At 49.6% G+C, this 27,962-nt stretch overlaps 1 protein-coding gene across 1 annotated transcript in view; it reads left to right on the forward strand.

The window, feature by feature from the left end:
- The first annotated feature begins 6,892 nt into the window (after positions 1-6,892).
- The window catches only part of flt4 (fms related receptor tyrosine kinase 4), a 355,428-nt gene continuing 334,358 nt past the window's right edge, over positions 6,893-27,962 (forward strand). Inside the window, exon 1 of the mRNA XM_070877096.1 lies at positions 6,893-7,062. Within this exon, the coding sequence (XP_070733197.1) occupies positions 7,005-7,062 (58 nt within the window). The 5' untranslated portion in view covers positions 6,893-7,004. The remainder of the gene's footprint in view (positions 7,063-27,962) is intronic.

The raw sequence follows: 27,962 nt of genomic DNA on the forward strand, positions 1-27,962 counted from the left end.
TCAAGTCTCTGGAGTGGGACTTGAACCCACAACCTTGTGATTCGAGGCGAGGGTGCTACCCACTGAGCCACAGCTGACACAAAGACCGTGATTTAAGTGTTAAAATGTTTAATGTGTTCTTGGACATTCCTTGATCCACCAGTTTTAAAGAAACGTTGGCCCAGAATTCCTGGTCGGCTGCTTCCCGCGGGCGATCGAGGGAAAAACTTTTAAAAAGATGCGGACCTACCTGTTCCTGCTGCGCCCACGCGAGTTCCTGGTCCTGAGGCCCACTGACTGCGCGTCGCAGCGCGTGCACCTCGGGACATGTGCAGGGCAGGAGCTGCAGTCACATGGCTCTGGGCAGCCAATCAGGTAAAGTATATTCTAATTCATAATAATGGGAAATCCTTAAGTAGGAATTCCCATTATTATGAATGAGAAACTCCCCAAACACACAAAACACTAATAAAAAATAGAAAAAATACACCACATATTTTTATTAACTTAAAATAAAGTTATTCATGCATTATCAAAAAAATATAGTATTTTTGGAAGTGTTTTTAAGAACATAAGGACATAAGAAATAGGAGCAGGAGTAGGCCCTATGGCCCCTCGAGCCTGCTCCGCCATTTAATACGATCATGGCTGATCCGATCATGGACTCAGCTCCACTTCCCCGCCTGCTCCCATAACCCCTTATTCCCTTATCGGTTAAGAAACTGTCTATTTCTGTCATAAATTTATTCAATATCCCAGCCCACAGCTCTCTGAGGCAACGAATTCCACAGATTTACAAGCCTCTGAAAGAAGAAATTCCTCCTCATCTCAGTTTTAAATGGGCGGCCCCTTATTCTAAGATCATGCCCCCTAGTTCTAGTCTCCCCCATCAGTGGAAACATCCTCTCTGCATCCACCTTGTCAATCCCCCTCAGAATCTTATATGTTTCGATAAGATCACCTCTCATTTTTCTGAATTCCAATGAGTAGAGGCCCAACCTACTCAACCTTTCCTCATAAGTCAACCCACTCATCTCCAGAATCAACCGAGTGAACCTTCTCTGAACTGCCTCCAAAGCAAGTATATCCTTTCGTAAATGTGGAAACCAAAACTGCACGCAGTATTCCAGGTGTGGCCTCACCAATACCCTGTATAACTGTAGCAAGACTTCCCTGCTTTTATACTCCATCCCCTTTGCAATAAAGGCCAAGATTCCATTGGCCTTCCTGATCACTTGTTGTACCTGCATACTAACCTTTTGTGTTTCATGTACAAGTACCCCCAGGTCCCGCTGTACTGCAGCACTTTGCAATCTTTCTCCATTTAAATAATAACTTGCTCTTTGATTTTTTCCTGTGAAGTGTCTTGGGACGTTTCATGAGGTTAAAGGTGCTATAACCGTTTTTTGTTATTGAGGTGCAGTGTCCAGACTGAACACAGATACTCCACCTCGGGGGTCCGACTAAAGCTGCCTCCCCCCACTTCCTCTCACCATTGAAGCGGTCGATGGCCTCCTACCTCAGGTTGCCCGTGATCCCTCCTTCGATGCGCTCGTATTTATAGCCTTCGTGCTCCAAGAAATCTTTCAAGCAGGTCCAACATTTTGGTCATCTGGTTTAAAATAAGCTTACCGGAGTGGGTAGGGTTTTTAACAATAAAATATGTTTTTATCATTTTATTTTAAATATTTTTGTGTATTTTAAGACTCTTGCGCCCGTAAAAGTAGGCTATGCATTTATCAGGCGCAAGAGTATTGAGGACATCCGTTGGGGAAGGTATGGGTAAATCCCGCAATCTTGCCCATGCAAATATCCTCGCTCCCGAGGTGCGGATGATCCAGCAGATAAATCGAAAAAGCCGGTTTTCAGCGCATGCACATTGTGTACTGAAAACCGGCTTTTGCGATGCCTTCCCGGGTCTGTACACACTGCGTACATGCCCCGTACACACTCCGTACACACCCTGTGCACACTCCGTACATGCCCCGTACACACTCCGTACACACTGCGTACACACCCCATACACGCCCCATACACACCCCGTACACACTCTGAACACGCCCGGTACATGCCCCGTATACACCCCGTACACATTCCGTACACACCCTGTACACACTCCGTACACGCCCCATACACACTCTGTACACACCCCGTACACACTCCGTACACACCCCGTACACACTCCGTACACGCCCCGTACACACTCCGTACACACTCCGTACACACCCCGTACACACTCCGTACACACTCCGTACACACCCCGTACACGCCCCGTACACACCCCGTACACACGCAGTACACACTCCGTACATGCCCCGTACACACTCCGTACACACCCCGTACACACGCCGTACACACTCCGTACACACCCCGTACACACTCCGTACACACTCCGTACACACCCCGTACACGCCCCGTACACACCCCGTACACACGCAGTACACACTCCGTACATGCCCCGTACACACTCCGTACACACCCTGTACACACTCCGTACACACCCCGTACACACTCCGTACACGCCCCGTACACACGCCGTACACACGCAGTACACACCCCGTACACACTCCGTACACACTCCGTACACACCCCGTACACGCCCCGTACACACCCCGTACACACGCAGTACACACTCCGTACATGCCCCGTACACACCCCGTACACACTCCGTACACACCCCGTACACGCCCCGTACACACTCCGTATACACTCTGTACACACTCCGTACCGACCCGGGGAGGCCGCGATTTCTGGCCCATTAACTATTTAAACAGGGTAAGTGAGTCTCCATTGGAATACCAGACAGGAATGTCCTACAAACATGTTAAACGTTCTGCCGCTAATAATCGTAAAACATTTGACTCTGACCTTTAATGACTTGTTATTTCTGGGACTTCTTTATCTTACGGGATATCTGTAGGTTTGCTCAGCGTTAAAGGGTGCAGTCACATTGAGTGAAGTCTCTTGCTAAGTACAGTAATCATAACCTGATAGAGCAGAAATAATTATATTTAAGACTGATGCCTCTACTCTGGCATTGCCCATGGAATGTCAGAACGATGTAACTTCACCCCAGAATGAATTTGTGATGTTGCTTTACAGCAGTGCAAGAACCCTGGGTGCAAATTTGACTGCCGTACTCCGACATTACAACAGTGACCACAAAAGTACTTCATTGGCTGTAAAGGGACCTCCTCAGGCTATGACAGGCGCTATAGAAATGCAAGTCCTTTCCTGTCTTTCTTGCACATATAGCTATGGGGATCTGAAGCTTAGAAAGCTTCAACTAGGGGGAGAAGTGTGTGGCTGCAGGCAGGACGAAGTCACAGAATACATGGCTGTAAGAGATAAGAACAGAAGAACATAAGAAATAGGAGCAGGAGTTGGCTATTCGGCCCCTCGAGCCTGCTCCGCCATTCAATAAGATCATGGCTGATCCGACCATGGACTCAGCTCCACTTCCCGCTCCCCATAACCACTTATCATCTTATCGTTTAAGAAACTGTCTATTTCTGTCTTAAATTTATTCAATGTCCCGGCTTCCACAGCTCTCTGAGGCAGCGAATTCCACAGATTTACAACCCTCTGAGAGAAGAAATTTCTCCTCATCTCAGTTTTAAATGGGCGGCCCCTTATTCTAAGATAATGCCCTCTAGTTCTAGTCTCCCCCATCAGTGGAAACATCCTCTCTGCTTCCACTGTCAAGCCCCTCATAATCTTATACGTTTCAATAAGATCACCTCTCATTCTTCTGAATTCCAATGAGTAGAGGCCCAACCTACTCAACCTTTGATCATAAGTCAAACCCCTCATCCCCGGAACCAACCGAGTGAACCTTCTCTGAACTGCCTCCAAAGCAAGTATATCCTTTCGTAAATATGGAAACCAAAACTGCACTCAGTATTCCAGGTGTGGCCTCACCAATACCCTGTATAGCTGTAGCAAGACTTCCCTGCTTTTATACTCCATCCCCTTTGCAATAAAGGCCAAGATCCCATTGGCCTTCCTGATCACTTGCTGTACCTGCATACTATCCTTTTGTGTTTCATGTACAAGTAACCCCAGGTCCCGCTGTACTGCAGCACTTTGCAATCTTTATCCATTTAAATAATAACTTTCTCTTTGATATTTTCTGCCAAAGTGCATGACCTCACACTTTCCAACATTATACTCCATCTGCCAAATGTTTGCCCACTCACTTAGCCTGTCTATGTCCTTTTGCAGATTTTTGCAGATCCCATGGCACTATTTCGAAGGGGAGCAGGGGAGTTCTCCCCGGTGTCCATGAGCCAATATTTATCCCTCAATCAACACCACTAAAAGCAGATTATAGTAGATTGGGCTTATACGCTCTGGAGTTTAGAAGAATGAGAGGTGATCTCATTGAAACATATAAGATTCTGAGGGGGATTGACAGGGTAGATGCAGGGAGGATGTTTCCCCCCGGGGCTGGAGAGTCTAGAACCAGGGGTCACAGTCTCAGGATAAGGGGTCGGCCATTTAGGACTGAGATGAGGAGGAATTTCTTCACTCAGAGGGTGGTGAATCTTTGGAATTCTCTGCCCCAGAGGGCTGTGGAGGCAGGAGTGTGTATGGGGCGTGTACGGGGCGTGTATGGAGTGTGTACGGGGCGTGTACGGGGCGTGTACGGAGTGTGTACGGGTGTGTACGGGGTGTGTACGGAGTGTGTACGGGGTGTGTACGGGGTGTGTACGGAGTGTGTACGGGGTGTGTACGGGGTGTGTACGGGGTATGTACGGAGTGTGTACGGGGTATGTACGGAGTGTGTACGGGGCGTGTACGGAGCGTGTACGGGGTGTGTACGGGGCGTGTACGGGGCGTGTATGGGGCGTGTATGGGGCGTGTACGGAGTGTGTACGGGGTGTGTACGGAGTGTGTACGGGGCGTGTACGGAGTGTGTACGGGGCGTGTACGGAGTATGTACGGGGTATGTACGGGGTGTGTACGGGGTGTGTACGGAGCGTGTATGGAGCGTGTACGGGGTGTGTACGGGGTGTGTACGGGGTGTGTACGGGGCGTGTACGGGGTGTGTACGGGGCGTGTATGGGGCGTGTACGGAGTGTGTACGGGGTGTGTACGGAGTGTGTACGGGGCGTGTACGGAGTGTGTACGGGATGTGTACGGGGAGTGTATGGAGTGTGTACGGGGCGTGTATGGGGCGTGTACGGAGTGTGTACGGGGAGTGTATGGAGTGTGTACGGGGCGTGTATGGGGCGTGTACGGAGTGTGTACGGGGAGTGTATGGAGTGTGTACGGGGCGTGTACGGGGCGTGTACGGAGTGTGTACGGGGCGTGTACGGAGTGTGTACGGGGCGTGTACGGAGTGTGTACGGACCCGGGAAGGCATCGCAAAAGCCAGTTTTCAGCGCACAACCGGCTTTTCCGTTCTGTCAAGCTGGAGGTCAACGGATTCTCCGTATCTCGGGAGCGAGGACACTGACACGGGCACGATTGCGGGATTTACCCATATCTTGCCCAGTGGATGTCCTCAAAACTCTTGCACCTGATAAAAGCATAGCCTACTTTTACAGATGTAAGAGTTTTAAAACACACAAAAACATAATAAATTAAAATTTAAAAAACACATTTTATTGTTTAAAACCTGCCCATTACGGTAAGTTTATTTTATACCATAATCAAAATACTTCTTTTTTAAAAATCGAATTTTTTTTTTTCTAGGACATTTATTAATTTTAATTTCAATTAATGTTAATTATGTGAGGTATGTTTTTGATTTTTCATTGTGGCGTTTAGTGTGTTTGTTTTCTCATTAATAGCAACGAGAACTGGTAGATACGGAGTTATTGCTATTATTTAGAAAGCTGTGAAATACTGTACCTGATTGGCTGAGCACTCACACGTGACCGCACCGTCTCCGTGGATGACGGGAGCGCGCTCTGCAGCGCGGGAAGAGAAGCCTCCCCACTGGAATCCCACGCTCCTCCCGGTACCGCCAGGTACTTTCGGAAAAATTCTCCGGTCAGAGGCGATCGTCCGAAATAAGCCCCCGGCCGGAATTCCAGGGCCAGTGAATGTTATATATTACTAGTTGATATATTAGTAGTTGACCAAGTGTTCTCTGGAAGCAAAGTGGGGTTCGCAGACAGGGGACACATTAGCCAGGCTGTTCAGATGTAATTCAGTCCTCGTCTTAAAGTCATACATTCTGTCTTTATTTTTTTAATAATTGATTTTACATTATGTGTAATAATTACTAACGGCGGCAGAGGAAGCCGAGAGGCAGAGTAAGTTGGAGTTTAGGTGCTTTTCTGCCTGGGGAGCTGGGAGATACAAAACTAGGGGTACAGCGCCACCACTGGTGGGAGGATGTAATTACAATGTGACAGGTTTACATAGAAAATTTTCATTGTAGGTTTGGACATCGGGATTTTTAAAAGAATTGACAGGAAGTGTAGGGATTTTTTAAATATATGATATGGACTAATTTTATTAACTTTAAATAGGAATCTTTCATTCTCAAAGGCTTATTGTCGGGTTAATTAGAATACCACCACATCTGGTTAAACACCGATTGGTTTGAAATGCAATCTTAAAGGCAAAGGGAAAATTATATTTTGAATATGAAGAAGTGAAACACGTTTAATCCTACCGCACGGTTGAAGAAGTTTAGCGCCTGGAAAGATTTAAAACAAAACTTTGGTTGAGAAATGTAATTCTTGTTTGGAGATCGCGGGGAATGTGGTTCACTTGGGTCAGATTAAAGTTGGAGAAAGGGGGGGGGTACTTTTTGTTTCTGCGGGCTGGTGGAAGTGGCGAGAGATTTGCCAAAAGGAAATAGGAAATGCATCTCATTTGATGCTAATCGGTGCACAGATTTCCTCCAAACAGTGTCCTGGTGGCTTGCATCAACCTCTCTGCCTGTCCCCGGAGCTGGTCAGCGCTGTATCTGTGTCTTCACCTGATTCACCAGAGAGAGGAGAAATTCAAAATTTTTCTCATTTTAACCGGAGAATTCAAATCACTCCAGGACTGGACATCTAGAAATGAAGAAGCCTTTTACCCTGCCTCTGTGGATCTGGATTGGAGCTGTGTGTAAATCAGGTAGGGCACAGAAACCACTTCTGCTGTACGATGTTTCCCAGGAATGAGAATGAATCTGCGGGATTTCTTGCTGCAGGAGATTTTGGTGAGGTTGGCTCAGGCTGGGTGTGACTGCATGTCCCCAGGGTGTCGGAGGTGAAGTTGCAATAGTGAGTGGAGTTGTTGGGGAGGGGACTGTGAATTGTTTTGTCCTTCACTCATTGGTAAGAACCGATTTGAGGCTGTTAATCGTTGGACTTGCCAACTCCCGCCCGGGAGACGGGAGCGATCTGAACTTATTCGCAGTTGCCAGACCAGGGAGTGCCCTCACTGGAGAGGGAGAGACTGAGGGATGGAGTGTCCTCCCTGGAGGGAGGGAGACTGAGGGATGGAGTGCCCTCACTGGAGAGGGAGAGACTGAGGGATGGAGTGTCCTCCCTGGAGGGAGGGAGACTGAGGGATGGAGTGTCCTCTCTGGAGAGGGAGAGACTGAGGGATGGAGTGTCCTCCCTGGAGGGAGGGAGACTGAGGGATGGAGTGCCCTCACTGAAGGGAGGGAGACTGAGGGATGGAGTGTCCTCTCTGAAGAGAGGGAGACTGAGGGATGGAGTGTCCTCTCTGGAAGGAGGGAAACTGAGGGATGGAGTGTCCTCTCTGGAGGGAGGGAAACTGAGGGATGGAGTGTCCTCTCTGGAGGGAGGGAGACTGAGAGATGGAGTGTCCTCCCTGGAGAGAAGGAGACTGAGGGATGGAGTGTCCTCACTGGAGAGAAGGAGACTGAGGGATGGAGTGTCCTCACTGGAGAGAAGGAGACTGAGGGATGGAGTGTCCTCACTGGAGAGAAGGAGACTGAGGGATGGAGTGTCCTCTCTGGAGGGAGGGAGACTGAGGGATGGAGTGTCCTCTCTGAAGAGAAGGAGACTGAGGGATGGAGTGTCCTCTCTGGAGAGAAGGAGACTGAGGGATGGAGTGTCCTCCCTGGAGAGAAGGAGACTGAGGGATGGAGTGTCCTCACTGGAGAGAAGGAGACTGAGGGATGGAGTGTCCTCTCTGGAGGGAGGGAGACTGGGGAGTGTGTGCCTACCCTGGTCACAGGACAGTGCCGCAATCACCAGGCAGTAAACCAATTTACTGCTTTCTTCCCAGTGAGTTGAGAGGAGATGTTCCTGGTCGATTGCCCATCTCGCTAACTGTATTTGCAAATAAAATCTGTCCACCCTGAAATGCATTTTGTTGTCTTTGCATTATCTCGTTCATAAAAAAAATTAAGGCGAATTACTTGCAGCTGTAACAAGGATAGAATGTAACACAGGTCTTGTTCAAATGTAAGGGAGAGAGATTAAGATTGATTGTAAGGAGATCTGGTTACTCTGAGCCACTTTATATTAACTCCTTAACCCTTATAGTCGATCCTGGAAATCTGCCGACAAGCGAATTTGATCAAATTGTTTATTTATGGTGGATCTTCTCTCCAAGTCTTTTGGTGGTTGGAGCTGGGATTTAATTGCAGTGTGACACCATATTACTGTGTCCCCCACGCTCATCCAGCGTAATAATGCTGGAGATGGGACTCTGTCTCCTTCTGCACAGCAGGGAGGGGTGAATTACCCCGGGTCACCATGAGCGACAGGATTGCAAATAGTCAGCATTTCCAGTGGGAATATCAATGTGATTCAAAATGAAGGTAATCCCCTCCTCTCCCATCCTGCCTGTCTTTCCCAAACATCAAGTGCCCTGGGATATTTAACTCCCGACCTTGGTCACCTTGCAACCACGCCTCCATAATGGCTATTCGATCAAAATAATTTGTCTATTTGTGCCACTAGTTGGTCTATTTTGTCGCGAATGTTTTGTGTATTTTTACCATTGTTCCCTGCTTTCACCTTACCCCTCCCCCCGGCCACAAACCAGATTAATCTTTATTTGTTTAAAGAATGAATAATCTAGTTTGACATTGTCCAATAAACTGGTCACTGCTGGAGGCAGACTGTGTGATTTGAATAATATTAAAAATGCGTCAGTAGAATTATCATTCTCGGGTTATGTGGCAAGGATCTGGATGAGTCAAGAACTATCCTGTTGGTTTATAAGTAGACATGGAGAGATTTTAATGAGCAAATTATACTGCCGATTATGTGTTAATTGGATGAGGCTTGCAATGTGTTGATGAATGATAACTGGGGTTTGGATCTGATCTTGATCAATCTGCCCGAGGCTGGCTGGGCAAAGTCTGACCTTGGCTCAACACCCCCAGGCCAAGATCTCCTCCTCATCATCATGGTCTGCGCAGATCTCCTCCTCATCATCCTCCCTCACCCTCACATCCTCATCATCTTCCTTCCTCCTCCCCCCTCCTTATCCCGTCTCCTCCCTCCGCATCATCCTCCCTCCCCATCGTCAGCCTCACCCCTCCTCTCTCCCTCCTCCTCACCTTATCCCTCCTCCTCATCTCATCCCTCCTCATCCTCATCTCCCTCATCCTCATCTCCCTCCTCATCCTCCCCTCCATCCTCCTCTCCCCTCCTCATGCTCCTCTTCCCTCCATTGTCTTTCTCCACCAGCTTTCTCCCCTCCATCCCAGTAAGGCCCATGGCATCATCATTTTGTGTCTGACCCCAAACAAGTGAGAATCGATGGGCTGTGTGAAACTGGGCCCAGACAACAGATCACAAACCCACTGAGCTCGGACTGTGTGGTTTCTATCACCATTATGAAAGTCTTGTTTTGTTCTGAAGTAGAAGTAGAGAATTAATTTACTACAACCTGAGTGCAGTCTGCACCCCAAGCAGCAAGCCCTCAGATTGTCTTGCCCCGATCCTAACTAAACTGCGCTCTAGATTTCTACCTCTCTTTCCCTCCCCCTTTTTTTGCTCACACCTCTTCTATCTTTCATTGTAAGGTCGTCATGAAGCGTATCGGTCAGTGGACCCATAAACTGTGTCGATTGGCTTCAGATGACAGCAGGGTTTATGTTTGGGTTGTTGGAGGCACCTGCCCCATCACCTGTGCTCGACAGGCTCCAGAGTCTTGGGACGACACAATGAGTGGGTCACTGCTGCACGGGGGCAAGCAGAGGCAACACCGGGGGTATAAGGCAGTGCAAATGTTACACCCTTGTTCAAAAAGGGGGAAACAGAATAAACCTGGTGACAACAGTTTAACCTCGGTCGTGGGGGAACTTTTAGGGACAATAATCCGGGAGAAAATGAACAGCCAAGTGTGGATTAATTAAGGAGAGCTAACACGGATTTGTTAAAGGCAAATCATGTTAAACTTACTTCATCTAGTTTTTTGATGAGGTAACAGAGAGGGTCAATGAGGGCAGTGGGGCTGATGTGGTGTACTTGGACTTCCAAACGGTGTTTGAGAAAGTGCCACATACTTGGCTTATTAGTAAAATTGAAGCCCATGGGATAAAAGTGGCAGTAACAGCATGAATACAACATTGGCTAAGGGATAGGAAGCAGAGAGTTGTGGTGAATGGCTGTTTCTCAGACAGGAGAGGAGTATATAATGGTGTTCTCCAGGGTTCAGTACTAGGACCACTGCTGTCTTGGATAATACATTGATGACTTGGACAGAGGTATACTGGGCACAATTTCGAAATTTGGAGATGACACAAAACATGGAAGTATAGTGAACAGTGAGGAGGATAGTGATAGACATCAAAACGACATAGACAGGCTGGTGGAATGGCAGAGATACGGCAGCTGAAATTCGAGACAGAAAAGTATAAGGTTGGAAGGAATAATGAGGAGAGATCATACACACTAAATGGAACAATTTTAAAGGGGGTGCAAGAACAGAGGGACCTGGGGGTGCTTGTGCACAAACCTTTGAAGGTGGCAGGTCAGGTTAGCAAAGCAGTTAATAAAGCATGTGGGATCCTGGCCTTTATAAATACTGGCATAGAATACAAAAGCAGATAGTTATGCTAAGCCTGAATCAAACACTAGTTTGCCCTAGTTGAAAATTGCATCCAATTCTAGGCACCATATTATAGGAAGGACGTGAAGGCTTTGGAGAGGGAACAGAATGGATTTACTGGAATAGATCTACAGTTGAGGGATTACAGTTACGTTGACAGACTGGAGATACTGGATAAATACTTGAAGGAGAAAAAAAATCGCAGGGAAATGGGGAAAGAGCGGGGGAGTGGGACTGACTGGATAAGAACATTGTAACATAAGAAATAGTAGCAGGAGTCGGCCATTCGGCCCCTCGAGCCTGCTCCGCCATTCAATAAGATCATAGCTGATCTGATCATGGACTCAGCTCCACTTACCCGCCCGCTCCCCATAACCCTTCACTCCCTTATCATTCAAAAATCTGTCTATCTCCACCTTAAATATATTCAATGACCCAGCCTCCACAGCTCTCTGGGGCAGAGAATTCCAAAGATTCACGACCCTCTGAGAGAAGAAATTCCTCCTCATCTCCGTTTTAAATGGGTGGTCCCTTATTCTCAAACTATGCCCCCTAGTTCTAGATTTCCCCATGAGGGGAAACATCCTCTCTGCATCTACCTTGTCGAGCCCCCTCAGAATCTTATACGTTTCATAGAAACATAGAAAATAGGTGCAGGAGTAAGCTATTCGGCCCTTTGAGCCTGCACCACCATTCAATAAGATCCTGGCTGATCATTCCCTCAGTACCCCTTTCCTGTTTTCTCTCCATACCCCTTGATCCCTTTAGCCGTAAGGACCATATCTAACTCATTCTTGAATATATCCAATGAACTGGCATCAACAACTCTCTGCGGTAGGGAATTCCACAGGTTAACAACTCTCTGAGTGAAGAAGTTTCTCCTCATATCAGTCCTAAATGGCCGACCCCTTATCCTAAGACTGTGTCCCCTGGTTCTGGACTTCCCATCATCGGGAACATTCTTCCCGCATCTAACCTGTCCAGTCCCGTCAGAATCTTATAAGTTTCTATAAGATCCCCTCTCATCCTTCTAAACTCCAGTGAATACAGGCCCAGTCAATCCAGTCTCTCCTCATATGTTAGTCCCGCCATCCCGGGAATCAGTCTGGTGAACCTTCGCTGCACTCCCTCAATAGCAAGAACGTCCTTCCTCAGATTAGGAGACCAAAACTGAACAAATATTCCAGGTGAGGCCTCACCAAGGCCCTGTACAACTGCAGTAAGACCTCCCTGCTCCTATACTCAAATCCTCTCGCTATGAAGGCCAACATGCCATTTGCCTTCTTCACCGCCTGCTGTACCTGCATGCCAACTTTCAATGACTGATGTACCATGACACCCAGGTCTCGTTGCACCTCCCCCTTTCATAATCTGCCGCCATTCAGATAATATTCTGCCTTTGTGTTTTTGCCCCCAAAATGGATAACCTCACATTTATCTACATTATACTGCATCTGCCATGCATTTGCCCACTCACCTAACCTGTCCAAGTCACCCTGCAGCCTCTTAGCATCCTCCTCACAGCTCACACCACCACCCAGTTTAGTGTCATCTGCAAACTTGGAGATACTACACTCAATTCCTTCATCTAAATCATTGATGTATATTGTAAAGAGCTGGGGTCCCAGCACTGAGCCCTGCGGCACTCCACTAGTCACTGCCTGCCATTCTGAAAAGGACCCGTTTATCCCGACTCTCTGCTTCCTGTCTGCCAACCAGTTCTCTATCCATGTCAGTACATTACCCCCAATACCATGTGCTTTGATTTTGCACACCAATCTCTTGTGTGGGACCTTGTCAAAAGTCTTTTGAAAGTCCAAATACACCACATCCACTGGTTCTCCCTTGTCCACTCTACTAGTTACATCCTCAAAAAGATCACCTCTCATTCTTCTAAACTCCAATGAGTATAGGCCCAACCTGCTCAACCTTTCTTCATAAGACAATCCGTTCATCTCCAGAATCAACCTGATGAACCTTCTCTGAACTGCCTCCAATGCAAGTATATCTCTCCAAAAATACAGAGACCAAAACTGTACACAGTACTCCAGGTGTGGCCTCACCAATACCCTGTACAGTTGTAGCAAGACTTCCCTACTTTTATACTCCATCCTCCTTGCAATAAAGGCCAACATTCCATTTGCCTTCCTGATTACTTGCTGTACCTGTGTGCTAACCTTTTATGTTCCATGTACAAGGACCCCCAGGTCCCTCTGAACCACAGCATTCTGTCGACTCTCTCGCTATTTCAATAATATATTACTTCTCTTCAGCTCTTCCTACCAAAGTGGATAACCTCACATTTTCCCACATTATACTCCATCTGTCAAATTTTTGCTCACTCACTTAGCCTGTCTTTATCCTTTTGCAGATTTTTTGTGTACTCCTCACAACTTGCTTTCCCACCCATCTTGATATCATCAGCAAACATTACACTCGGTCCCTTCATCCAAGTCATTAATATAGATGGTAAATAGTTGAGGCCCCAGCATCATCGTCATAGGCAGTCCCTCGAAATCGAGGAAGACTTGCTTCCACTCTAAAAGTGAGTTCTCAGGTGACTGAACAGTCCAATACGGGAATTACAGTCTCTGTCACAGGTGGGACAGACAGTGGTTGAGGGAAGGGGAGGGTGGGACTGGTTTGCCGCACGCTTCTTCCGCTACCTGTACTTGTTTTCTCATGCTCTCGCCGACGAGACTCGAGGTGCTCAGCGTCCTCCACTGAGGGCGATCTTGGGCCAGCGACTCCCAGGTGCCGGTGCTGTCTCCACAAGATCCTGCAAATCCACTGGGAGGACAGATGCACCAATGTCAGTGTTCTCGACCAGGCCAACAATCCCAGCATCGAAGCACTGACCACACTCGACCAGCTCCATTGGGCAGGCCACATCATCCACATGCCTGACACAAGACTCCCAAAGCAAATGCTCTACTCGGAACTCCTACACGGCAAGCGAGCCCCAGGTGGGCAGAGGATCCCTGTGGTATGCCACTAGTTACAGTTTGCCAACCGGAAAATGACCCATTTATCCTGAATCTTTATTTTCTGTTAGTTAGCCAATCCTCTATCCAGGCTGATATATTACCCACAACCCCGTGAGCTCTTATATTGTGCAGTAACCTTTTATGTGGCATCTTATCGAATGCCTTCTGGAAATTCAAATACACCAAATCCACTGGTTCCCCCTTATCCACCCTGCTCATTACATCCTCAAAGAACTCCAGACAATTTGTCAAACATGATTTCCCTTTGAAAGAGCCGTCAAAAATTTGATGGGTTGAATGGCCTCCTTCTGTGCTGTACTATTCTATTAATATATTCTATAGGATGAATGAGAGAGTATTAATTATCCTGGATATAGAAAAACAGAACTTGTGTGGCCAGTGCTTGACTCCCAGCTGCACTCCCCACAGTGTCAGTACACAGTATAACTCCGCTCCCCACAGTGTCAGTACACAGTATAACTCCGCTCCCCACAGTGTCAGTACACAGTATAACTCCACTCCCCACAGTGTCAGTACACAGTATAACTCCGCTCCCCACAGTGTCAGTACACAGTATAACTCCGCTCCCCACAGTGTCAGTACACAGTATAGCTCCACTCCCCACAGTGTCAGTACACAGTATAACTCCGCTCCCCACAGTGTCAGTACACAGTATAACTCCGCTCCCCACAGTGTCAGTACACAGTATAACTCCACTCCCCACAGTGTCAGTACACAGTATAACTCCGCTCCCCACAGTGTCAGTACACAGTATAACTCCGCTCCCCACAGTGTCAGTACACAGTATAACTACACTCCCCACAGTGTCAGTACACAGTATAACTACACTCCCCACAGTGTCAGAATATAGTATAACTACACTCCCCACAGTGTCAGTACACAGTATAACTACACTCCCCACAGTGTCAGTACACAGTATAACTCCGCTCCCCACAGTGTCAGTACACAGTATAACTCCGCTCCCCACAGTGTCAGTACACAGTATAACTCCGCTCCCCACAGTGTCAGTACACAGTATAACTACACTCCCCACAGTGTCAGTACACAGTATAACTACACTCCCCACAGTGTCAGAATATAGTATAACTACACTCCCCACAGTGTCAGTACACAGTATAACTACACTCCCCACAGTGTCAGTACACAGTATAACTCCGCTCCCCACAGTGTCAGTACACAGTATAACTACACTCCCCACAGTGTCAGTACACAGTATAACTACACTCCCCACAGTGTCAGTACACAGTATAACTCCGCTCCCCACAGTGTCAGTACACAGTATAACTCCGCTCCCCACAGTGTCAGTACACAGTATAACTACACTCCCCACAGTGTCAGTACACAGTATAACTACACTCCCCACAGTGTCAGTACACAGTATAACTACACTCCCCACAGTGTCAGTACACAGTATAACTACACTCCCCACAGTGTCAGTACACAGTATAACTCCGCTCCCCACAGTGTAAGTACACAGTATAACTCCGCTCCCCACAGTGTCAGTACACAGTATAACTCCGCTCCCCACAGTGTCAGTACACAGTATAACTCCGCTCCCCACAGTGTCAGTACACAGTATAACTACACTCCCCACAGTGTCAGTACGCAGTATAACTCCGCTCCCCACAGTGTCAGTATGCAGTATAACTACACTCCCCACAGTGTCAGTACGCAGTATAACTACACTCCCCACAGTGTCAGTACACAGTATAACTCCGCTCCCCACAGTGTCAGTACACAGTATAACTCCGCTCCCCACAGTGTCAGTACACAGTATAACTACATTCCCCACAGTGTCAGTAATAACACTGCCTTGGTTGAGTTTCCAAGCTTGCTTGTTCTCATGGAGTTGGTTGCCCCAAGTTGGTCATCTCAGTGAAAGAGCACCGCCTCTCAGTGGCTTTGAGATTGGGGAAGGTGGGAGTGAGGTAACAGCAGAGGGAAAAGGTAATTGGTAAATTATAAATCACAACATCTGGATCAGTGTCCAGCCCATGGCGGGGAAGCAGGGGGAATTGTTCCTGTGAAGAGAAGGCAGTAGTGATCAAAGAATAAGCACTTTGTTTGCAAGTTGGATGCTCTGAATTTGGAAACGATTTGGGAAGCTTGGGAATTTTGACAACAAAGACTTGTGGTTGTTTTGTGTGTGTGGAAGTTAAATGCTGTGCAACCGTTATTTACTGATTTCTAAAAGAACTCCTGCCAGATTGCTAAATGTATTTCAAAGGTTTCAGAGAAAATAAAACCCTTAGGGTGTCCTGGGGTCAGGATCGGAGGCATCAGCGAGAGCTTGAGTCTCCTCCAGCGGTTGCCTGAAATTAGTTTTTTTTGTATTTTTGAGTGTGGCAGTAGTCCAGGGAATGTGACTGAGCGATGCCCCGTGGGAGTAATTTAATGAAGCTGCTCAGAATTGCAATAGCAACTTTCAGGCTGTTTCTGAGCTTCGATTACATGACAGAGCTTGATTAATCTTCACTTCTTTCCACAACATAAGAAATAGGAGCAGGAGTCAGCCATTTGGCCCCTTGAGCCTGCTCCGCCATTCAATGAGATCATGGCTGATCTGATCATGGACTCAGCTCCACTTCCCTGCCCGCTCCCCATAACCCTTGACTCCATTATCGCTCAAAAATCTGTCTATCTCCACCTTAAATATATTCAATGACCCAGCCTCCACAGCTCTCTGGGGCAGAGAATTCCACAGATTTACAACCCTCGGAGAGAAGAAATTCCTCCTCATCACCGTTCTAAATGGGCGACCCCTTATTCTGAAATTATGCCCCCTAGTTCTAGAGTCCCCCACGAGGGGAAACATCCTCTCTGCATCTACCCTGACAAGCCCCCTCAGTATCTTATATGTTTCAATACGATCACCACCCATTCTTCTAAACTCCAATGGGTATAGGCCCAACCTGCTCAACCTATCTTCATAAGGCAACCCCTTCATTTCTGGAATCAACCGAGTGAAACTAAAAATAAAAGAGAGCATAAAACCTGTGACGATCAGCCGCTGACTTTGGAAATGAACGGGTCGTAAACCTGTTGAGAACTATGGCAGCACTTCTACTGAAAAAATGATATCCCGGTTACAGCGGAATATGCCACAGACGAGGCTTCATCGCACCTTCTGCAGCCCCACTCTGGGTCTTGAGCTCACAAGCTAGATTGACACTCCGACAGGTTAGGTGAGTGGGCAAATGCATGGCAGATGCAGTATAATGTGGATAAATGTGAGGTTATCCACTTTGGTGGCAAAAATGGAAGGCAGAATATTATCTGAATGGTGGCAGATTAGGAATAGCGGAGGTGCAACGAGACCTGGGTGTCATGGTACATCAGTTATTGAAAGTTGGCATGGAGGTACAGCAGGCGGTGAAGAAGGCAAATAGCATGTTGGCCTTCATAGCTAGGGGATTTGAGTATAGGAGCAGGGAGGTCTTACTGCAGTTGTACAGGGCCTTGGTGAGGCCACACCTTGAATATTGTGTTCAATTTTGGTCTCCTAATCTGAGGAAGGACATTCTTGCTGTTGAGGGAGTGCAGCGAAGATTCACCAGACTGATTCCCAGGATGGCAGGACTGACATATGAAGAAAGACTGGATCGACTAGGCTTGCATTCACTGGAGTTTAGAAGGATGAGAGGGGATCTCATAGAAACATATAAAATTCTGACGGGATTGAACAGGTTCTGATGCAGGAGGAATATTCCTGATGTTGGGGAAGTCCAGAACCAGGGGTCACAGTCTAATGATAAGTGGTAAGCCATTTTGGACCGAGATGAGGAGAAACTTCTTCACTCAGAGAATTGTGAACTTGTGGAATTCTCTGCCACAGAGAGTTGTTGAGGCCAGTTCGTTAGATATGTTCAAAAGGGAGTTAGATGTGGCCCTTACGGCTAAAAGGATCAAGGGGTATGGAGAGAAAGCAGGAAGGGGGTACTGAAGTTGAATGATCAGCCATGATCTTATTGAATGGCGGTGCAGGCTAGAAGGGCCGAATGGCCTACTCCTGCACCTATTTTCTATGTGCCTATGTTTCTATGCAGCACTGAGGGTGTATGTGTTGTCCCTTTGGGTGAGATGTTAAATTGGGATCCAATGGCACTATTCAACAAAAAGCAGGGAGTTCTCCAGGTGTCCTGGCCAACATTCATTCCTTAACTGTACAACATCGGAGATTAACTGTCCGTCCATCTCTTCACTGTTTGGGAGACTTGTGGAGGGGTAAATGGCCGCCTACGCATCTACTTTCACAAGAATATGTTCGATGTCTCCGCAAGATCCTACAAATCCCCTGGGAGAACAGACGCACCAACGTTAGTGTCCTCGTCCAGGCCAACATCCCCAGCATCGAAGCACTGACCGCATTTGATCAGCTCTGGCTGTACAGGTCACATTGTTTACATGTCAGACACGAGACTCCCAAAGCAAGCGCTCTACTCGGAACTCCTTCTCGGCAAACGAGCCAAAGGTGGGCAGAGGAAACGTTACAAGGACACCCTCAAAGCCTCCCTGATAAAGTGCAACATCCCCACCGACACCTGGGAGTCCCTGGCCAAAGACTGCCCTAAGTGGAGGAAGAGCATCCGGGAGGGCGCTGAGCACCTCGAGTCTCGTCGCCGAGAGCATGCAGAAACCAAGTGCAGGCAGCGGAAGGAGCGTGCGGCAAACCAGACTCCCCACCCACCCCTTCCCTCAATGACTGTCTGTCCCACCTGTGACGGGGACTGTGGCTCTCGTATTGGACTGTTCAGCCACCTAAGGATTCATTTTAAGATGTGAAGCAAGTCTTCCTCAATTCTGAGGAACTGCCTATGATGATGATGAATTCATTGGCCCAGAAATCCCGGGCTCCCCGGGTCGGTACGGGGCGTGTACGGGGCGTGTACGGACCCAGGGAGGCATTGCAAAAGCCGCTTTTCAGCTCACAATGCACATGCGCTGAAAACCGGTTTTTCCGACCTGCTTGACAGATTCTCCGTATCCCCAGGACATTCGCAGGGGCAAGATTGTGGGATTGAGCCGTATCTTGCCCAGCAAATGTCCTGCAAACTCTTGCGCCTGATAAAAGCAGGCGTATAGCGAACTTTTATCGACGTAAGAGTTTTAAAACACACTTAAAACATAAAAAATAAATTGAAAAAACACATTTTATTTTTAAAAACCCTGCCCACTACGTTAAATTTATTTTAAAAGGATAATTAAAAAAACTTTTTTAAAAATCGGAAAACTATTTATTGTTAATAATACATAAATAATTTTAATTTAAATTAATGCTAAATATGTAGTGCATTTTTCCGATTTTTTAATTAATGTTTTGTGTGTTTGGGGCGTTTTCTCATTCATAATAATGGGAACTCCAACTGAGGGATTTCCCATTATTATGAATGAGAATATACTTTACCTGATTGGCTGCCCAGAGCCATGTGACTGCAGCTCCCGCCCTGCGCATATCCCGATGTGCATGTGCTGCGACGCGCAGTCAGTGGCCTCAGGACAGCGTGGGCGCGGCAGGAACAGGAAGGCGTGCATCTTTGTTCTAGAATCCAGTCGAACGCCCGCGGGAAGCAGAAACCGGGATTTCTAGGCCATTGAATGTTCCTAAAATATATAAAAAGGTTTTATTTACGAAAGAAGGACATGCATTTATATAGCACCATTCCCATCCTCAGGACGTCCCACTTCAGCCAATGAAGTTTTTTTGTAGTCACTGTTGTAATGTAGGAAACACAGCAGCCAATTTGTGCACAGCAAGCTCCCATAAACAGCACTGTGATAAGGAGCAGATAATCTGTTTTAGGGGTTGATTGAGGGATAAATATTAACCAGGACACCAAGGATAACTCTTTTTCAAAATAGTTCCATCGGATCCTTAACACCCAGCTGAGAGAGCAGACGGGGCCTCAGTTTAACGTCTCACCCGAAAGACGGCACCTCCGACAGTGCGGCGCTCCCTCAGTCCTGCCCCTCCGACAGTGCGGCACTCCCTCAGCACTGCAGCTGGATTATGCGCTCAAGATTTCTGGAGCAGGACTTGAACACATAAGCTTCTGACTCCAAGGCAAGGGTGCTATGCATTGAGCCACAGCTGACAGTCTAAGTCCAGTAGAAATTGGGAACTCCCTCCCCGAAAAGGCAATATATTCTGGAGAAGGTCAATTGACATTATCAAGACTGAGATTGACAGCTTTGCAACTGGTCCCCAATTCCGATATACATTGGGTATTGTTCTGTGTGTTGGTTCCCTGTTGAGCATCAGGCAGTCGGGAAAGGATTGACTTAATTCTTATTCGTTCTTGGGATGTGGGCGTCGCTGGCAGGGCCGGCATTTATTGCCCATCCCTAATTGCCCCTTGAGAAGGTGGTGGTGAGCCGCCTTCTTGAACCGCTGCAGTCCGTGTGGTGAAGGTGCTCCCACAGTGCTGTTAGGGAGGGAGTTCCAGGATTGGGACCCAGCGACGATGAAGGAACGGCCGATATATTTCCAAGTCGGGATGGTGTGTGACTGGGAGGGGAACGTGGAGGTGGTGGTGTTCCCATGCGCCTGCTGCCCTTGTCCTTCTAGGGGGTAGAGGTCGCGGGTTTGGGAGGTGCTGCCGAAGAAGCCTTGGCGAGTTGCTGCAGTGCATCTTGTAGATGGTACACACTGCAGCCAGGGGGCGCCGGTGGTGGAGGGAGTGAGTGTTGAAGGTGGTGGATGGGGAGCCAATCAAGCGGCTGCTTTGTCCTGGATAGTGTCGAACTTCTCGAGTGTTGTTGGAGCTGCACCCATCCAGGCAAGTGGGGAGTGTTCCATCACACTCCTGACTTGTGCCTTGTAGATGGTGGAAAGGCTTTGGGGAGTCAGGAGGTGGGACACTCACCACAGAATACCCAGCCTCTGACCCGCTCTTGTGGCCACAGTATTTATGTGGCTGGTCCAGTTAAGTTTCTGGTCAATGGTGACCCCCAGGATGTTGATGGTGGGGGATTCGGTGATGGTAATGACGATGAATGTCAAGGGGCGGTGGTTAGACTCTCGCTTGTTGGAGATGGTCATTGCCTGGCACTTGTGTGTCACGAATGTTACTTGCCACTTATCAGCCCGAGCCTGAATGTTGTCCAGGTCTTGCTGTATGTGGCATGGACTGTTCCATTATCTGAGGAGTTGTGAATGGAACTGAACACTGTGCAGTCATCAGCGAACATCCCCACTTCTGACCTTATGGTGGAGGGAAGGCCATGGATGAAGCAGCTGAAGGTGGTTGGGCCTAGAACACTGCCCTGAGGAACTCCTGCAGCGATGTCCTGGGGCTGTGATGATTGACCTCCAACCACCACAACCATCTTCCTCTGTGCTGGGTATGACTCCAGCCAGTGGGGAGTTTTCCCCCTGATTCCCATTGACTCCAGTTTACTGGGGCTCCTTGATGCCACACTCGGTCAAATGCTGCCTTGATGTCGAGGGCAGTCACTCTCACCTCACCTCTGGAATTCAGCTCTTTTGTCCATGTTTGGACCAAGGTTGTAATGAGGTCTGGAGCCGAGGGGTCCTGGCACAACCCAAACTGAGCATCAGTGAGCAGGTTATTGGTGAGTACGTGCCGTTTGATAGCACTGTCGATGACACCTTCCATCACTTTGCTGATGATTGAGAGTAGACTGATGGGGCGGTAATTGGCCGGATTGGATTTGTCCTGCTTTTTGTGGACAGGACATACCTGGGCAGTTTTCCACATTGTCGGGTAGATGTCAGTGTTGTGGCTGTACTGGAACAGCTTGGCTAGAGGCGTGGCTAGTTCTGGAGCACAAGTCTTCAGCACGACAACCGGGATGTCTGAGTGCTGCCTCTCAACTGAGGGAGGGGAGGGAGCAGAGTGTGTGGGTGAGGGAGCGGAGGATGAGGGAGGGAGCGGAGAATGAGGGAGGGGAGGATGAGGGAGAGGAGGGGAGGATATGAAAGGTTGAGAAGGATGAGGGAGGGGAGGGGAGGTTTGCGCATGGGGAGGACAGGGGAGGGAAGGACGAGGGAGGGGAGGAGAGGATGGGGGAGGGGCAGGTGGGGAGGACGGGGGAGGGGAAGGTGGGGGAGGGGAGGACAGGGGAGGGGAGGACGGGGAAGGACAGAGGAGGGGAAGGACGGGGGAGGGGAGGAGGGGAAGGACAGTGGAGGAGAGGACGGGGGAGGGGAGGACGGGGGAGGGGAAGGATGGGGAGGATGGGAAGGACGGGGGAGGGGAAGGACGGGGAAGGACAGAGGAGGGGAAGGACGGGGGAGGGGAGGAGGGGAAGGACTGTGGAGGAGAGGACGGGGGAGGGATGGACGGGGAAGGGGAGGATGGGGAGGATGGGAAGGACGGGGGAGGGGAAGGATGGGGAGGATGGGAAGGACGGGGGAGGGGAAGGACGGGGGAGGGGTAGGACGGGGGAGGGGAAGGACGGGGGAGGGGAGGACGGGGGAAGGGAGGACGGGGGAGGGGAGGGCGGGGGAAGGGAGGACGGGGGAGGGGAGGATATGAAAGGATGCAGAGGATGAGGGATGCTCCTGGGGAAAACATTCTGCTCCCTGCTGCATCAGATGATGACCGAGTCTGTACTTCTCTCAGGAACTGATTCCAATTAACTAAACCATAATAGCCCTGGCGGCAGTGGAAAACCCTCACGGTTTAATTGCGTTTTTCCTTGTTATTCCTGATGCCAGATATCCGTGTTGAATTACAGAGTGACTTCACTGTTGAACAAACAGCTGTGATCCCCAGAGATGCCTGTCCATGGCGTTTGGCTGCTATATTTACAAACAGTAGTCGGGGCTGACAAGATTTATGATGAAACTTGCGTAACGAGTGGAAGGTTCAGACCTAAGAGCCGGGGAATGGATGGGACTGTCCACACACACTGGGAATGGGAATGTCCAATCCCCGGAAACCAATTCACAAACCGACCAAACTATTAATCCACTTCCTTCGGGAGATTCAATGGGTGGGTGGAGTCCGTGATAGGGGAGAGTGTCCATGGGCTGTGGGAGGGGGTTCAATGGGTGGGTGGGGTCAGTGATAGGAGAGAGTGTCCATGGGCTGTGGGAGGGGATTCAATGGGTGGGTGGGGTCCGTGATAGGGGAGTGTGTACATGGGCTGTGGGAGGGGATTCAATGGGTGGGTGGGGTCAGTGATAGGGGAGAGTGTCCATGGGCTGTGGGAGGGGATTCAATGGGTGGGTGGGGTCCGTGATATGGGAGAGTGTCCATGGGCTGTGGGAGGGGATTCAATGGGTGGGTGGGGTCCGTGATAGGGGAGAGTGTCCATGGGCTGTGGGAGGGGATTCAATGGGTGGGTGGGGTCCGTGATAGGGGAGAGTGTCCATGGGCTGTGGGAGGGAAGGTCAGACGGATTGAACAGCTTTCTCTCTATCATGGCTCTTCTGATATCCCTGAAAATAATCTTCAGGAGCAGGAATAGGCCATTAGTCCCAACAAGCTTGTGTCTTTTTCGGACAGCATCTCTATCTCTTGTATCCCTTCATCGATTCCCTCACTGCAGAAACCCTTTGCATTGTTGATGGAACACACTTCAATTCTTTGTTTCCCTGAGCTGCTCTGGACGTTTATCTCACTCGATTTCTGATTCTCTCAATGGAACAATTCTTTCCTGACTTTCTTTCTTAATCCGATGGTCCTCATTTCTGCCCCTGATGTGTGAATCCTTTTCCACCGTGAGCAACCTGTCCGGATTCTGTTTCTCGCTCTTCTCCATCATCTTGTAACCATCACTTGGTCATCTCTCCAATGGGTCTCGTTGTGGTGATGTTCCCCGTTTGAGCAGTGCATTTTCACCTTTGCTGTGTCTGCTGCACTGCACTGTGGCTCGGGAAGTGACTGTCAAGGTCTGCGGAACACCCCTGAGTGATTCTGAACGTCACTGCAAAAAGGGGCGTCTGCAAATTGGCGGTCATCAGTGCTTTTCAGCTGCAAGTCTTTCACCTGGGCTCTGAGTCTGGAGATTGTGGCTCGAGCCCCGTGATCTTTGGGCACCCTGTGCAGAGGGTGTTATGTGTGTAATGTACTTATGAATGACTCCACGAGGCAATGTGTTGTACTCAAACTGTAGTGACCTTGGTCCTTTATTCGTAACTCCAGAGTGAGGCACAAGCCATGGTGGGCAGCCTTTTATACTAGGCCCTGCACACCTATGCAGGTGACCCTCAGGTGTCCCACCGCAGTGCCCTCTGGTGGACAGCCTCTGCCACAGGGGTAGGAAACTCCGGTCTCCACCAGTTGCACCCTCTAGTGGTGCCAGCATAGTATATACACAGTGTAAACTTTATTGATAGTACATCAGGTAACAAGTCTCCATCTTTTGCAACTATACAGTGACTACACAGAGAGTATATCTATAGTCTGTATATATAACAGAGGGGAGCGGGCAAGTCCGAGGGCCTCCTCGTAGGACTGCTCCTGGGCATGGCCGAGGTGGCCATCAGCCGGTCCAGGCAGCGGGCGGTCGAGGGGGTCATTTAGCCCGACTGCCTGCCTCTCTTCCGCGGTTACATCCGAGCCAGGGTGTCCCTGGAGATGGAGCACGCGGTGTCCACCGGTACGCTCGCGGCCTTCCGCGAGAGGTGGGCACCGGAGGGACTGGAGTGCGTCATCACCCCCGGCAACCAAATTTTAGTTTGATTACGGGTTTTTGTTACAGTTCCAAATTGTTAATTTGTGGGTCCTAGTGATTTAAAGTTTCTACCAAAAATAGTTATGGTTCGAGCCCGAGTCCTGGATCGGAGCATGCAACAGAGGCCTGCCCCTCCCCCACCCCCCTGCCCCCCTGCTCCCTCTCACCAAGCATGTGCTGAGTGAGTATTGTCTAAGGTCCCGTCCATGAGCTGAGGGTGTAAGCAGAGGCTCCCTCGGCACTGTGTGAGGAAGAGTAGCAGTATCTCCAGTGCCCTCATTCCTCCCTCAGCCACCAGCACCACGGGAAAACTGACCGACCGTTATTAATTTTGTTGCTTGCTGTGAGATCCTGCTGTGCATCTATACAAACATAACCGTTGAAAAGAAAGAATTCATTTGCCTCTCTACAACTCCTCTCACAACCTCAGGACCTCCCAAAGAGTTTTACAGTCAACGGAGTGTAGTCACTGTTGTATTGTGGGAAACTCGGCAGCCAATTTGCGCACAGCAAGCTCCCACAATCAACAATGTGATAATGACCACATCATTTGTTTTAGTGACTTTGGTTAAGGGACACCGTGAAGAATTCCCCTGCACTTCTTTAAAATAGTGCCATGGGATCTTTTACATCCACCCGAGAGGGCAATTAGGGCCTCGGTTTAACATCTCATCCGAAGTACGCTAGCTCCGACAGTGCAGCACTCCCTCAGTACTGCCCCTCCGACAGTGCAGCACTCCCTCAGTACTGCCCCTCCAACAGTGCAGCACCTTCTTAGTACCACCCCTCCGACAGTGCGGCACTCCATCAATACTGCCCCTCCGACAGTGCAGCGCTCCCTCAGTACTGCCCCTCCGACAGTGCGGCACTCCCTCAGTACTGCCCCTCCGACAGTGCAGCACCTTCTTAGTACCACCCCTCTGACAGTGCAGCGCTCCCTCAGTACTGCCCCTCCGACAGTGCGGCACTCCATCAATACTGCCCCTCCGACAGTGCAGCGCTCCCTCAGTACTGCCCCTCCGACAGTGCGGCACTCCCTCAGTACTGCCCCTCCGACAGTGCAGCACCTTCTTAGTACCACCCCTCCGACAGTGCGGCACTCCATCAATACTGCCCCTCCGACAGTGCAGCGCTCCCTCAGTACTGCCCCTCCGACAGTGCGGCGCTCCCTCAGTACTGCCCCTCTGACAGTGCAGCGCTCCCTCAGTACTGCCCCTCTGACAGTGCAGCACTCCCTCAGTACCACCCCTCCGACAGTGCGGCGCTCCCTCAGTACTGCCCCTCCGACAGTGCGGCGCTCCCTCAGTACTGCCCCTCCGACAGCGCGGCACTCCCTCAGTACTGCCCCTCCGACAGTGCAGCACTCCCTCAGTACTGCCCCTCCGACAGCGCGGCACTCCCTCAGTACTGCCCCTCCGACAGTGCGGTGCTCCCTCAGTACTGCCCCTCCGACAGTGCACCACTCCCTCAGTACTGCCCCTCCGACAGTGCAGCGCTCCCTCAGTACTGCCCCTCCGACAGTGCAGCACTCCCTCAGTACTGCCCCTCCGACAGCGCGGCATTGCACCGGGAGTATCAGCCTGGATTTTATGCTCAAATTCCTGGAGTGGGACTTGAACCCACGACCTCCTGACTCAGACGAGGGTGCTGCCCACTGAGCCACGGCTGACGGAGAACACTGTGGCGTGTGTGTGTGGCCTGATATGGCACGATGTAAATAGAAGTCTGTCTTCCTTTTGCACATTGACTGGAGCTGCACATCTGGTGTGCGGCGCTGTATTTAGACCTTCTATCAGCGGGAATGTAAAAATAATAAACCCTACTTGGGCGGAGCTCAACTTACATGGCAGCTTTGGGAACTCCAAGTGATTGGATTGTAACCTTACCCACTCCTGACAAAGCAGGCCGCTGATCCTGGTCCTGTCGAATTTACAATCACGGGCGCAATTATCTGCTGCCTCAGCAGATGTGGCGTCTCGGAGACGTACAGCTGTGTTCAGGGCTGGCCTTGCCCTCCTGGCCCGGGGGGTATGTGCAGAATCCCTGCAGGGTAAAGCTGGGCCGAGCGAGGCCCAATCTGCAGGCTGCCCCCTAGTCCGCTGCATAGAAACATAGAAAATAGGTGCAGGAGTAGGCCATTCGGCCCTTCGAGCCTGCACCGCCATTCAATAAGATCATGGCTGATCATTTCCTCAGTACCCCTTTCCTGCTTTCTCTCCATACCCCTTGATCCCTTTAGCCGTAAGGGCCACATCTAACTCTCTCTTGAATATATCCAATGAACTGGCATCAACAACTCTCTGCGGTAGGGAATTCCACAGGTTAACAACTCTCTGAGTGAAGAAGTTTCTCCTCATCTCGGTCCTAAATGGCTGACCCCTTATCCTTAAACTGTGTCTCCTGGTTCTGGACTTCCCCAACATCGGGAACATTCTTCCTGCATACAACCTGTCCAGTCCCTACAGAATTTTATATGTTTCTATGAGATCCCCTCTCATCCTTCTAAACTCCAGTGAATACAGGCCCAGTCGATCCAGTCTCTCCTCATATGTCAGTCCTGCCATCCCAGGAATCAGTCTGGTGAACCTTCTCTACACTCCCTCAATAGCAAGAACCTCCTTCCTCAGATTAGGAGACCAAAACACAGTCAGAGGCCTTGGGTTCGGGAGCGGGGGGTGAGGTTGGGGGGAAAGTTAGACAGTTCTTCTTGGAGCAGAGAAAGATAAGAGGTGACCCCCCGAGAGGTTTTTGAGAGGATTAAGGTTTCCATCGAGTAGAGAGCGAGAAAGACTGCTCCCTGTGGCGCGTGGGTGAGTAACCAGAGGTCATCGATTCAAGGTCACTGGAATTCGATCGAGAGCGCGGAGGAGAATTTTTCTCACTCCGACAGTTGTGGGGACCTGGAATGTTTGACCAGGAAAGGTGGTGGAACGGATTCCATCAATAGTTGTAACAGGGAGTCGGACAGGTATCTCAGGATGGGGCACAGGCCCTGATTTTGATGGCCTTACCGCCCACTTTTGCCCCCAGTCTGCCCTCTGTGCCAGTTTACACACGGGCTAGAGTGGGTGGGAGGGGAGCTCCGCTGGGAAACGGCCGCTGGCAGCCAAGTAGCGCAAGTGACCTCCCGCGCCCCCCCCCCCCCGGCCCCCCCCCCGAGCTGCCATATTGGTGCGGGCGGGAGTCGGCAGGAGTCGGGGACAGCACGGGAAGGCCCGCTGCATGGAGCCTGGTCTAACCCCGACGGTGAGCACAAAGACCTGCAATAAAAGTTTAGTGAACATCTTTCACGTTTTTTTTCACAGTGACTTACCTGGATGGGATCCCCTGAAGGCGTTCCAC

This window comes from Pristiophorus japonicus, chromosome 4, assembly GCF_044704955.1.
Source record: "Pristiophorus japonicus isolate sPriJap1 chromosome 4, sPriJap1.hap1, whole genome shotgun sequence".
Classification (NCBI taxonomy): Eukaryota; Metazoa; Chordata; class Chondrichthyes; family Pristiophoridae; genus Pristiophorus; species Pristiophorus japonicus.